General features: G+C 40.8%; 1 protein-coding gene across 1 annotated transcript; it reads left to right on the top strand.

Annotated features, from left to right (window-relative positions):
* The first annotated feature begins 63 nt into the window (after positions 1-63).
* Positions 64-13,488, top strand: FCGR1A (Fc gamma receptor Ia). The gene is made up of 7 exons (XM_045083142.1): positions 64-112; positions 2,981-3,082; positions 3,486-3,512; positions 4,173-4,427; positions 10,431-10,682; positions 12,016-12,300; positions 13,060-13,488. Exons 1-7 carry the CDS (start codon positions 79-81, stop codon positions 13,266-13,268), a joined length of 1,164 nt encoding a protein of 387 aa, XP_044939077.1. The 5' UTR covers positions 64-78; the 3' UTR covers positions 13,269-13,488.
* The last annotated feature ends 224 nt before the right edge of the window (positions 13,489-13,712 follow it).

Genomic DNA, 13,712 nt, shown 5'->3' with positions numbered 1-13,712 from the left:
TCATGCACAAAATTGAGATAGGTAATAGCAAGATATCCTCATTTAGGTAAAATGTTGGAGAGTTCCAGCCTTGTTTAGATGGATTCGTCTGCTTTATTACCCTGCCTTTCCAGTAAGTTTTGTTTTTACTTTTTGTTGAGATTCAGCCTGGAAGCTATTGGAGGAAGAGAAACTAATTGTGGTGGCAAAAACAAGTTGGAGACTGTGATAAGGGTCAACCTCATCCAAATAGACAGGATAAAACCCTAAGAAACAAAGTTATTGTGTGGAAAGTTTTAAGGATTAAGACTACCGTATGTGCTGCTTCTGATTTCTAAAAAGTACAATATTTTCATTCAAATAACTCTCCTATCGCAAAATCTTAGAGTCCATCAATTCACACTAACCCACCCCTAGTAGTTCTGTGAGCTGAGAACTTTTCAAAGTTCAGAAAAACTGGTTTGACTCCCACAAACTTTGATCACAAAGTGAAGGTTACTTATTATTTGGACTCCGCTGGAGGAACTGTAGGCAGAAGCATTAGCTGAATCATTAGAGTAGAAGCTTCTAGCTGAAGTAGTATTGCATTATGAAATGCTCTTCAAACTGCCAATTTCACTTGTAGTGAAGTTCCTTACCTATAGTCTAGTCTTCCTCCCTCATAGGTCACTATGAAAAAAAAATCACTATTATTTTCATCATTATTCATCAGAATATTGAGGGTCAGAATTGTGTCACCAGTAGTAAAGTTCTTGGAAATTTTTTTATGTTGTCATAAAAGGGGTCCTTTCTCTTGCAATGAAATGTTGAAAGGATTGATAGATCAAGTAGTAAGAATAAGGATAAAAAAGTCATTGAATTTCTAATGGAAACTTGAAGTTGAACCAATCAGGAACTTTTCATGAGTGGCTGTTGAAGAAAAACATCAGATAAAGTTTACTGAATCTCTTGAAAAACACTTCCAGCATTAGTGAATATATAAAGGTAGTATTATTATAGCTATTCAAGAGATATACAACAGTATACAAAACATATTAAGCAAAATTGTGCTATAGACAATTATATGCAAGTACTTAAAACTTTGTTGATAGGTTTCAATAATTCCTAAAAATATGGTTGTTAAAGAAGGAATTAAGTAGAGAATAAAGTATTATTGACTGCTTTTTACTTGTAAAGAGTGTAAAAATAAATTTTTGGTCAATTCTGTATGAGATTTAAATTATTTTACCTTAAAAAATATACAAAATAATTGTTCACAAATTGTTTTCTGTAGTAAAGAAGAGAAAATTTTTAGTTAAAATAGGCAAATAATACTTGGCATCTCCCTTTGAGAAAAGTGTATTTGTGAAGTGATTTTAAAAGTATGAAGCTTATGAATATGATGATCTTATAAAAAAATCAGTATATGGAAATATAACTGTCATATATAGATGTAAATTCTCCTGTGGCTCTTCTGGGCATCATGATTTTCATTGATCATTAAATACTGGAGATTTGTCTATTTGCCTTAGTTAACAGTGTTTGCTCCATTTAGAAACTACAGATCTACAGATACTTGTTAGGAAAAAAAGTATTTCATCCTTCCAGATTATGGATGTCTTTCACTCCTCTTCCACAGCAATATTCATTTCCCCATGTTTCCTGATCATTCGCTCATTTTTCAAAGAAGCAACTATTTTCCTACAAAGGAATTGTGAGGGATGGGCTGGGTAATGTTACACTTTCTTGGTGAGAAAGTGAAGGAAATCATACTGCCTGTTTAAACCTGGCTTCTACTTTTTACAACCTTGGGCAAATTACTAAATTCCTTTCATACTTTGTCTAGTTTCCTCATTTACAAAATGGAGACAACAAGAGTGTCTGTCTACTCATAGTTTATTATGAGGGTTAAATGAAAAGAGACATACCAAGCATATTTGCTTGGCATAAAATAAGCACTCTACAAATATATGCAATGATGATGATAATGACAACAGACAATCTGACAACATTTACCTGAAGGAAAAAAAACATACCTTTCCTTAGACTGAGCAACATTCGTTCTAGGAATGTGTCCTATGGAGATAGTAAGTTGAGTGCTTAAATCTTTTAAGTACAAGACTTGCAGGGCTGGGGGCGCCTGGGTGGCTCAGTGGGTTAAGCCGCTGCCTTCGGCTCAGGTCATGATCTCAGAGTCCTGGGATCGAGTCCCGCATCGGGCTCTCTGCTCAGCGGGGAGCCTGCTTCCCTCTCTCTCTCTCTCTCTGTCTGCCTCTCCATCTACTTGTGATTTCTCTGTCAAATAAATAAATAAAATCTTAAAAAAAAAATAAAAAAATAAAAATTAAAAAAAAAAAAAAAAGACTTGCAGGGCTGGTTGTAACAGTAAAACATTAGATATATCTGGCATGTCCATGAAGAGACAGTCCATCTTAGGGATATTTCCACTCATATGTAAGTAATTTTTCTTCTCTATAGCATTTACTTTGAACAGTTAATTTCCTTAGATGTAGCCAAGGTAAACACTTCAAATTCATAATATCATCCAGGGAGGTGGCTTAAAAAAAAAACAAAAAACCAAAATGGGACATTGATCCTGTATGCACTCCCAGAGGAATAGAGATCTCATTGTAGTAGAGGAACTCTTATAAATGAGTTATTCCTCCCTTGTCATGTAGAGGTTGATATAGAATAATCTGGATTCAAATGATAAAGTTTTAGAGGCATTGGCCAGGCTTTGAACCACTTTTAGAAACGAGGATTTGCCATATTTTAGCCCCAAGAAACAGAATTAGTAAAGGGAAAATACAGTTAGAATATCAATAAAAACTTGTCTTTCCTTTGAATTCTGAGAGTTTCATAAACCTCAAACCCAGAGTTTCAAACTGGGGAAGAGAGGCTAAGTAGTTAGAGAATGGGGAGAGAATACTGCAAGAATTAAGGATGTATTTCCCAAAAAAGGAGCGTGATGGTAGTGGTTAGAAGAGGCAATTTCCTTCCTCTTTTCTAATTTCAACTCCAGAGCCTCCAGCAGAAACTCTTCAATATCTTGCACGTTTCAGACTTCACTACTCCGATCAGCTTGGAGGTAACATGTGGCTCTTGACAGCTCTGCTCCTTTGGGGTAAGTTGGGCTTAGAAGGGGGTAGCTAGAGGGGAACTGGCTTTGGCAATGGGGACTCAAGACCTTTTGTCTTCCTTTGGTATCCTAGGCTAGAACTCATGAAAATGGGGACAACTGGATCTGTGCTTCCATGGTTTATTCATGCTCATTATACCAAAAGCACGGGAAGAGAGACTTGGTAGTAACATTTAGCCTGGAAGCATCATATCAAAATAAAGCCGTATCAATAACCATCTACAGACTATACATACCACTAGTACCTGATTTGGAGAGAGCTAGGTAGAGAGAGAATCAAGAGACCTAAGCTGGTCCCTCTATGTCTACATTAGTTTTGTCTCCTCGATTCCTTTCCTTGTCATCTCCCACTGACCAACTTATGCCTCTGTTCTTCGGTCTCTTACAGTGCCAGCTGGTGCTCAGATCTCAGCGGGTGAGTAATCTTTAACTTAGTTTCTCTTCCTCTGCCATGTTCCGGTTCTAAAGAGTGAGTTTTGTTATCCTGAACAAGAGAATATGGGGAAAGGATAGAACAAGAAGGATTTAGAAATTATGTAAAGTCCCTTATATTCAGAGCATGATTTTGATAAAATCCTGGTTTTTAAGGTTTCTCTCTAAGATTTCCTGAAAAAGCCCCAACTTCAGAACTAAATGCCTACGTGTATATAATAGCAGGAAAAGGCCAGGGTTGCAAAACCATAGATGTAGCTCTGGGGGTTTTGTAACATTCCTTGAGAAGAAAGCCAAGTACTTTTTTTCTCCTCAGACAGAATCAAGCAGTACTGAAGGTTTCAAAGTGAGAGTTTGATAATTGGTTTCCAGTGCAGATGCTAATTAAAGCCTGAGTTTAACCCTTAGGGAAAATATTGCACAGGGGGCAAGACAACTGGCTCCAGTTGACATGAACAGAGCTCTCTGCACGGGGTCTGGATACTCTCAGTATCTAGTTTTTGTAGGTTCCCATTTGCTTATTTTTCTGTCTCATCTAAATATATATTTTTACCTTTGTGCTGCCCAGAAAACTTTACCAATTGCTCAGACCATCCTTTTATTCCATTTGGTCTTTTTTTTTTTTTTTTTTTTAAATCCCCAGACCCCTCAAAGGCAGTGATCACCTTGCAACCTCCATGGGTCAGTGTGTTCCAAGAGGAAAATGTAAACTTATGGTGTGAGGGACCCCATTTACCTGGGGACATCTCTACACAGTGGTTTCTCAATGGCACAGCCATTCACACCTTGACCCCCAGACACAGAATTGCTGCTGCCAGTGTCAATGACAATGGTGAATACAGGTGCCAGACAGGTCTTTCAGTGCCAAGTGACCCAGTACAGCTGGAAGTCCACAGGGGTAAGTATGGCATGGAGTAGGAGAGTTGGAAATCACAAGGTGTTCCTTGTGTTTTCTCCTTTTTGCATGCCAGATATGTGTTTTCATTTATTGGAGTATGAGTCTCAGCTCTATGTGCCTACTAGATGAAATTAAGTCAAGATACTCAGGATATCACATTAGGGTCCTTTAACTGCCCCAACAGTACCCCAACTGTGACAGCTGTGAGCAGGGTTATCCAGTATAAAACTCAGACCCAAGATTTTATTATTTAGAATGATCTAATTTTGGGGCACCTGTGTGGCTTAGTTGGGTAAGTGTCTGCCTTTAGCTCAGGTCATGATTTCAGGGTCCTAGAATCGAGCCAGGCATCAGGCTCCCTGCTCAGTGGGGAGCCTGCTTCTCTCTCTCCCTCTGCCTGCTCATGCTCTCTCTCAAATAAATAAGATCTTTTTTATTTTTAAAAGATTTTATTTATTTATTTGACAGAGATCACAAGTAGGCAGAGAGGCAGAGAGGAGGAAGCAGGCACCCTGCGGAGCAGACAGCCCAACGTGGGGCTTGATCCCAGGACCCTGGGATAATGACCTGACCTGAAGGCAGAGGCTTTAACCCACTGAGCCACCCAGGCGCCCCGATATAAGATCTTTTTTAAAAAATTAAAATGACCTAATTTCGTTGAAAAATTTTATGCCTGCACATAGTAAATAATTCAGAGAAGCATACAGTGATGAACAATGACGTCTCTCTTCCACCCCAAAGCCCTAGTCCCACGGTCACCTGTCGTAGAAGTAAAACTCCTAATACGTATATGAACTTTTTAAAAAAGTGGTTGGTAGCATACTCTGTATACTCTTCTATACCTTGCTTTTATCACTTAAAATACCTTGAAGGTCTGTTTAAATAGACATCTACCGTGCACTTTCAAATATCTGCCTTATTGCTGTGCTTTAACTGATTTAATCATTCTCCCTATTAGTAAACTTGAAGTGTATTTCCAGTTTTTTGTGTTTACAAGCAATAGAAATAGACATCTCTATGTATAGGCTGGGGCACATTTCATAATATAACTGTAAGATAATATTCTGGACATGAAATTACTGTGAGATGAAGCATTTTAAACTGATGAATACAAGGGGAAAGAAACCCCACTATCCACTTAAATCTGTAAAAGGTTTCTATTTGTCAAGAAATGGAAACTGCAGTACTTTTTAGGGTAAAATATTCCATTATTCAGTACATATCACTCAAATGTGCTCTTTAGTTATTCAAAAGTAGTAAGTTAAAGCTTCATTGTAATTGATTATGTAAAAGTTAATCCATGCTGGAGGCAGAATTAAATTTGTAAGGACTAGATTGCTTTTGGAGGTAATGTGTTTTAGCCAAGGAAATATGAGACTATCAGAGGAAATGCTAGGCGCTCCTCATGAGTCTCTTAGATTTCTGGGAATCAGATCCTAGGCTACAGATGTAAGGGGAGCTGTCAGAACTTTTTTTTTTTTTTTTTTAATTTATTTGAGAGAGGGAGAATATGCAGGCATGAACAGAGGGAGACCGAGAAGGAGCCTCCCCATTGAGCAGGGAACTTAGACCCCGGAGTAATATCAGGACCCCAGGATCTTGACTTGAGCTGAAGGCAGAGGCTTGACTGCCCCCCCCAGACAGAACTGTTTTGAGAATTTTGTGTAGTTTGGGGTGCCTGGGTGGCTCAGTGGGTTAAAGCCTCTGCCTTTGGCTCAGGTCATAGTCCCAGGGTCCTGGGATCGAGCCCTGCATCAGGCTCTTTGCTTAGTGGGAAGCCTGCTTCCTCCTCTCTCTCTGCCGTCCTCTGCCTACTTGTGACCTCTCTCTGTCAAGTAAATAAAAAAAAAAATTTTTTTTTAAAGAATTTTGTGTAGTTCAAGCAGAAGCAAAGTGTTTCATGGTTCAAGTAACAGAAAATGAAGCAGGGGTGGGAAGAGGCCATTTTCTTTACTTCTGTACAGACTCCAGAAGCCCCAGCATGATGATGTATTGAAAATATATTTTATATTTTTACTTTTTAAAAAAAATATTTCATTTATTTATTTGTCAGAGAGAGGGAGAGAGAGAGCACACAAGCAGGCAGAGAGCCTGGCAGAGGCAGAGAGAGAAGCAGGCTCCCTGCCGAGCAAGGAGCCCATGTGGGACTCGATCCCAGGACTTTGGGATCATGACCAGAGCCGAAGGCAGTGGCTTAACCCACTGAGCCACCCAGGTGTCCCAATATTTTATATTTTAAAAATAGATTATTTGAGAGTGAAAGACCCGCAGATCCCCTTACCCAAGAATCCAACACTGCCACTGGATGCAAACAGCAAGAGGTTTATTGTCACGCAGGTACCGGCGGGTGGTCGGCAGCTCCAGCTAACCGAGCACACCGACCGGAGTGAAGCAGGGTCTTTTATAGGAAGGTACAAACAAGTTTTGGGTGGGGCGCAACTGATTGGTGGACAGTTTGAACTTTTGAAAAAGGCATACTTGGAGTTTGCGGGTTGGCTCCAAGAAAGGTAAAAGAGCAATTAATAAGCAATTAATCACACAATTGATAACCTAATTTCATACCTAAAAGCCAGCGGTTTACAGAAAAGCAAACAAGCAGTTAGTTATCCTATCTATCTACTAGGGGAGGGGTCTTTCTAGGAGAGGGGTCTTTCAAGAGCAAGGGGAGAACATGAGGGACAGAGAATCTCAAGCAGACTCCACACTGTCCTGGGGTTCCATCTCAGGACAGTGAGATCACAACCTGAGCCAAAATCAAGAGTCAGATGCTTAACCAACTGAGCCACCCAGGGGCCCCTCTGTCTGGGGCCTCTTCTAAATAGTACCACTGTGAACTTTTTTTTTTTTTTTTAAAGATTTTATTTTTTTAAGTAATCTCTATACCCAAGATGGGGCTCAAACTCACAACCCCAGGATCGAGTCACACACTCTACCAGCTGAGCCGGTCAGGTGCCCCCACTGTGGACATTTTTTAAAAAAAATATTTATTTGTCAGAGAGCGAGCACAGGCAGACAGAGTGGCAGGCAGAGGCAGAGGGAGAAGCAGGCTCCCTGCTGAGCAAGGAGCCTGATGTGGGACTCGATCCCAGGACGCTGGGATCATGACCTAAGCCAAAGGCAGCTGTTTAGCCAACTGAGCCACCCAGGCGTCCCTGTTGACATTTTTTTTTAATTTTTTATAAACATATAATGTATTCACTGTGAACATTTTTATACATTTTTTTGCTGTACATATGTATAGATATGTGCTGGAATATGCCTAGGAGTGGAATTGCTGGGTCACAAAATGTGCTTATTTGTTCAGCTTTAGTTCTTAAAAGTGCAGTTATTCCATATTACACTCCCACCAGTGGAGTTTGAGAGTTCTGGTTCCTCTTCATCCTCATCAACACTCCATGGGTTTATTTATTTATTTATTTAACCAGTTATAGACTGTCATACAGTTTTTTTTTAACAGTTATAGACTGTCATACAAACCACTAGTTTCTGCATTTTTTAGTTTAGCCATTCTGGTGCATGTGCAATAGTTATCACATAGTTTTAATTTACATTTTCCTGAAGACTCCTTACATTAAGCATTTTACAGACTTCTTACCTATTTCGATATCCTCTTTTGTAAAGTACCTGTCTAGGTTTTTTGCCAGTTTTTCTTTATTGTCTTTACTTATGGACTTGTAGGGGCTCTATATTTCAGAAATTAGTCCTTTTTCAAGTGTTGCAAATCTCTTCCACTCTGTGGCTTGTCTTTTTGCTATCTATGCTGTTTTCTTTTTTCAGTGAAAGAAGTACTTACATTTACAGTAGTATAATACATCAGGTTTTGGGGTTGGTGCTCTCTATGCCCTTATTTAAAAATGTTTTGCCATAGGGGCGCCTGGGTGACTCAGTTATTTAAATGTCTGCCTTTAGCTCAGGTCATGCTCTCCAGGTCCTGGAATTGAGCCCCAAGTCAGGCTCTCTCTCCCTGGTGGAGCCTGTTTCTCCCTCTCCCTCTGCTTGCCACTCCCCCTGCTTGTGCTTGCACTGTCAAAGAAGTAAAATCCTAACAAAAAAAAAAAAAAAAAGTTTCACCATTGTTAACCAGCAGTGGAGGATTCGACTGCAGTTACAATAGCTCTGTTACTTCAATTAAGTGTGTGTGTGCTGAGACCACAAAAATACAGCTTGAGGACCTAAGTCTTAATCATATGGCTTAGTGAGCATTCCCCTCCTGCTCCAAGGTGATGAAGGTGGAGAATGGCTTTTGAGTAGGAAACCAGTAATGTCTGCTAAAAGCTGCATCCTATGAATTTTGATGTATAATACTCCTATTGCCACTTAAGGCTAAATATTTTTAATTTTCATTAGTATGTATGTATTTTTCTTTCCTCGTGAATTATTTAGAAGTGTTTTAGGAAGGTGGCCTTTTGTTACTGATTTCTAATTTTATGGCATTTTGGTAAGAATTTGTTAAATGTTATCAGTTCTTTAGTATTTAGTATTTCCTTGTGGCCTAGTATGTACTATTTGTAACTGTTGCACGTATGTTGGGAAGGTATGAATCTTCTCTAAGCTAAGCATTCTATATAAATCCACAAAACCAACTCTATTAATTGTGTCATTCAAATATTTCATATATCATCACTAGTATTTTTGACCGTTTCGGATGGAGGGGTGTTAAAATCGACCACTGTGTTTGTAGATGTATAAAGCAAAGGTGTCTGTGTTTGGGTAGTATAGTCTATTGGTAGAGCACCTCTTGGTTGCAAATGGGAATAAGGGAGAGAAGAGTATTCATTATATTTAGAAACACTATGGCAGCATCCGAAACTATAAAAATCATGCTCCATCTAGTACTGGAATACCTGCCTTCCATTCTTAGGTAAGTTCTGGAGGGAGGAAAAAGCACTACTGTCCCTTCTCTTCTTTTGTCATTTAAGATACTGGTCCTCATTTAGCCAAACCCACTGCCCCAGGGAAAGAGAAAGGAAGCATTTTTGTTATGTGTAGAGGTGTACACCTAAAGGGAGGGCCCCTTGGACTTGGAGCTCGTTTTTACCAACTAGATCACTTATCTGCACATACGTGTATCCTGTCAGTTTAGAAGTATATTAGAAGTATGTATCATCTGGACATGTTTGCTATTCTCTGTGTTTGTTTTAGTATGTGGGATCCCATTAACAACTTAAGAGTTGGAGTGTATTCATTTCTTCTATTGCTGTGTAACAAATTATCACAAACACAACAGCTTAAAACAACATTTGTTGTCTTTCCATGAGTCAGGAGTCTCTGCACAGCTTCACCGGGTGCTCCGAAGGGGGCGCAATCAGGGTATGACAGCTTCCTTCCTATAGTTCTTCCAAGCGCACGTGGTCATTGGTAGACTTGAGAATTCACTTCCTTATGTAGTTGGCCTGAGGTCCTAGACTTTTTGCTGGCTGTGAGCTGGAGGCCAGTCTTGACTCCTGGAGGTAGGCCCCTGCCATTTGGCCCCTCCCAGCAGAGTAGCTCACTTCTTCAAGGCCAGTGGGAGGCTCTCAGGCCAGTCAGCTAAGACAGAGTCATATAATGCAACATCATCATGACAGAGACATCCCATACCCTTTGTCATATCCTGTTGATTAGAAGCAAGTCTCCGGTTCCACACATGGGGATTATGCAAGGGTGTGATTCACGAGGGGGGGGGGTGTCATCTTAGAGTACTGCCTACCACATACAGTAAATTATTCTTATCCCAACCAACTTCTGAAATAGAAACCGAAGATAAAAAGGGGCTGTGTGCAGTAAAGTAGTAAAAGTAAAAAAATTTAAAAATAAAATAAAAATAAAAGTAGTAAAGACTACTTTTCTTCCCAGTAGAGCTAAAGATAATTGAGGGATGGGCAACAGACCTCAAACTCAGCAGAGCTCTGAGGTTCAAATGTTATAAAGAAAAAAAAAGATAAGAAACCCCCCTAGGGCCCAGTTCTAGCCTCCTTCTACCTCTGCTACTATATAGACGCATTTTGGGTCTACAATTTCCAGATTGGCTACTACTCCAGGTCTCTAGCAGAGTTGTCACGGAAGGGGAACCTCTGACCTTGAGGTGTCATGGATGGAAGAATAAGACGATATACAATGTGCTTTTCTACCAAAATGGCAAGGTCTTTAAATTTTCTACTGGGAATTCTGAATTCACCATTCTGAAAACCAACCTGAGTCACAATGGCATCTATCGCTGCTCAGCCATGGGAAAGCAACGCTTTGAATCAGCAGGAGTAAATATCACTGTAAAAGGTATGTATCTGAATAGTCACAAAGCTGTAGTTTTAAGGACCATCATAAATCATCACTTAAGTTTGCAAGTGAAGAGACTTAAGTTCCCGGGGAAGTCACTGTTTCATGGAAGGCCATGCAATGACCAGTGGCTAGGCTGGGACTGGAACTGAGGTCATCTGGGCCTCAGTCTGTTCCTCTTTCCAATAAACCACAATACCTCCTCAGTAATCCCAGGAGCTAACATGAAGGCCAGGGCATAGTGAGGATCTATTTCATCAATTTTATTTTAGTTGCAAGGAATAGAGATTCACTCATGGGAGGTAGGAGAGCTATTAGAAAAGAACTCAATGGGGGGTGCCTGAATGGCTCAGTGGGTTAAGCCTCTGCCTTCAGCTCAGGTCATGAGCTCAGGGTCCTGGGATTGAGTCCCGCATTGGGCTCTTTGCTCAGCAGGGAGCCTGCTTCCTTCTCTCTCTCTCTCTCTGCCTGCCTCTCAGTGTACTTGTAATTTCTCTCTGTCAAATAAATAAATAAAATCTTTAAAAAAAAAAAAAAAGGCTCCATAGAAACAGAAGCCATGAAGACATTAGGACTTGGTTATACTTTCTGAGAGGCAATGTGGCTTCTCTAGTTCTACTTCTGAATGTCTGCTAACTAAAGCAGCTTCCTCTGTTCCAGCTTGCATGTGGGCCAGACTGTGGTTCTTTCATCTAAGTACTCACTAACTACAGCAATTTTTTTCTGTCTGAAAAAGAATTCATCATTCCTAATGGGAAAGAGAGGATTGTCCCAGATTATCTTTTGAAGTAGTAACACAAATAATGAGTCAGTGACCTGGCTAGTGGGTAGATCAGTGTCCACTACTGGTGGACCACTACCAAAAGGCATGGTCACATAATAATATGGCTATTCAGGGAAGCCTGGACAGTGTGGAGGGCCACAGCAGGAAATGAGGAAGCTGGCCATTATAAGGGTTTCTATGTGGAATGCCTCTCTGCTAGAAGTGGGAAAAGTTGTCTTACGGATGCATTTTCTAGGTGCAGGTTTCCCAAGGAGGAAGTGGGTATATCTCCTATTAAAAAACAACAACAACAGGGCACCTGCGTGGCTCAGTGGGTTAAAGCCTCTGCCTTCAGCTCAGGTCATGATTTCAGGGTCCTGGGATTAAGCCCCACATCGGGCTCTCTGCTTGGCGGGGAGCCTGCTTCCTCCTCTCTGCCTGTCTTTCTGCCTACCTGTGATCTCTGTCAAATAAATAAATAAAATCTTAAAAAATAAATAAATAAAAATTAAAACAACAACACCTTAACACTGAAGCAGGCAACCCTGTCCCCATCAACTTTTTCTTTAGAGCTATTTCCAGCCCCAGTGCTAAAAGCATCTTTGTCATCACCCATCCTGGAGGGGCATCTGGTCAACCTGAGCTGTGAAACAAAGTTGCTCCTACAGAGACCTGGTTTGCAGCTTTATTTCTCCTTCTACATGGGCAGCAAGACCCTGCTGAGCAGGAACACAGCCTCTGAATACCAGATACTAACTGCTACGAGAGAAGATTCGGGCTTATACTGGTGTGAGGCTACCACGGAAGATGGCAGCGTGGTCAAGCACAGCCCTGAGTTGGAGCTTCAGGTGCTTGGTGAGAATGAGGGGAACTGACAGGAGGAGGCACATGGAGAAGATGCTCCCTTTCTTCCTTCAGGGCTGAGGTCTGTTTAAGGGGATTTCATCGCCCAGCCAGGAAAAACCCATGAACAGGCCTTTCCACTTTTGATTTGTACCTTCGCTATTCTCATGAACTTCATTAAATTCCCTTTCCTTTCCCCCTTTATTTCCTTCCTTCTTCATTTTCTATTTTCTCTTCTCTTTCTTTCCCCCTCACTTTACCCCCCACTCCCCAAATCTAATCAATATATTGAATTCTTCTTGTGTATTGTCATTGGTGTGGGGATATGAAGACACTGGGGGTACAGTTCTTATTTCCAGGAGCTCACATGGTAGACTGGTGAGGTAGGAAGTTTGTGGATTGCACATAAATACTTGCCCAAGTATCTGTCTGGCTGAGGTAGGGAGACTGAGCTCTAAAACAAAGACTCTGGGAAAAATTGATCTTCAACCCAAATTCATTTCAAGTATTAAATGGCAGAGAAATAGACTTTATGTCCAAAACTAGGAAGTAAGTCCACTGAGGGCCCTGGCAGTTAGGCTCTTATGAGGAGCTTGCCCCTGGACTGTACACCACATAGCCCAGGTGCAGCACCTTCCTGGCCCCTGAAATTACCTGTGTCTCTGCTGGGGACTGGCATACCAGGTGTCAGCCAGGCTTCCTTCCCAGACATAACTCAGCCAGATCACTTTGCATTCTAACTAGCATTTCTTCCCCTTGTCACTTTTTCAGGTCTCCAGACACAACCTCCTGTTTGGTTTCACGTTCTTTTCTATCTGGCAGTGGGAATACTGTTTTTGGTGGACACCATTTTCTGTGTGATTATATGTAAGGAACTGGAAAGAAAGAAAAAGTACAATTTAGAAGTCTCTTTGGACTCCGGTCAAAAGAAAAGAGTAAATTCCTGCCTTCAAGAAGAGAGGTATTTAGAAGAGCCATAATGTCATGAACAAGAGCACTGCAAGAAAGGACATACCAGAAGCCCCTGGAAGGAGGGCCGTAGCAGTGGCCCAGCCGGTGCCCATGGACCCAGACAGTCCCTCCCCTTCTTCTCTGTGCAAGCACTGGGGTGCAACCATTCCAAAGTTTAAAGACCTCAAAACTGTGACTCTCATGACATCTGATTAACTCTGAAATAAAATAAACAATGAGCTGACTTAAGCGGAGATAAACTTGGAAAATGGGTCATCAGGGATGATTTGAAGTGGGACCTACTTTAAAGAAATCTTTAAAAACTTGGAAGTCCAGTCTAACCTGATTATCCTACTAGGTAGCTTGAACAATATTATTATTTTTAGGGACAGGGTGAAAAGGTAAGTGTGTGCCTATGTACAAGAGATTAAGACAGAGAAAGAGACAGGATGAGAGTTACAAGGAGGCAGATA

This window comes from Mustela putorius, unplaced genomic scaffold, assembly GCF_011764305.1.
Source record: "Mustela putorius furo isolate JIRA1106 unplaced genomic scaffold, ASM1176430v1.1 tig00000695_pilon_pilon_pilon, whole genome shotgun sequence".
Taxonomy (NCBI): Eukaryota; Metazoa; Chordata; class Mammalia; order Carnivora; family Mustelidae; genus Mustela; species Mustela putorius.
The sequence above is the reverse complement of the archived record's forward strand: the minus strand, read 5'-3'. Positions and strand labels throughout refer to the sequence as shown.

Bases quoted from the DNA above. Each gene is read 5' to 3' on its own strand.
- FCGR1A (XM_045083142.1), top strand. From the start codon at position 79: ATGGATTCGTCTGCTTTATTACCCTGCCTTTCCA. The intron at 113-2,980 runs GTAAGTTTTGTT...TTTCAACTCCAG, and splicing joins TTTATTACCCTGCCTTTCCA to AGCCTCCAGCAGAAACTCTT. The intron at 3,083-3,485 runs GTAAGTTGGGCT...GGTCTCTTACAG, and splicing joins GACAGCTCTGCTCCTTTGGG to TGCCAGCTGGTGCTCAGATC.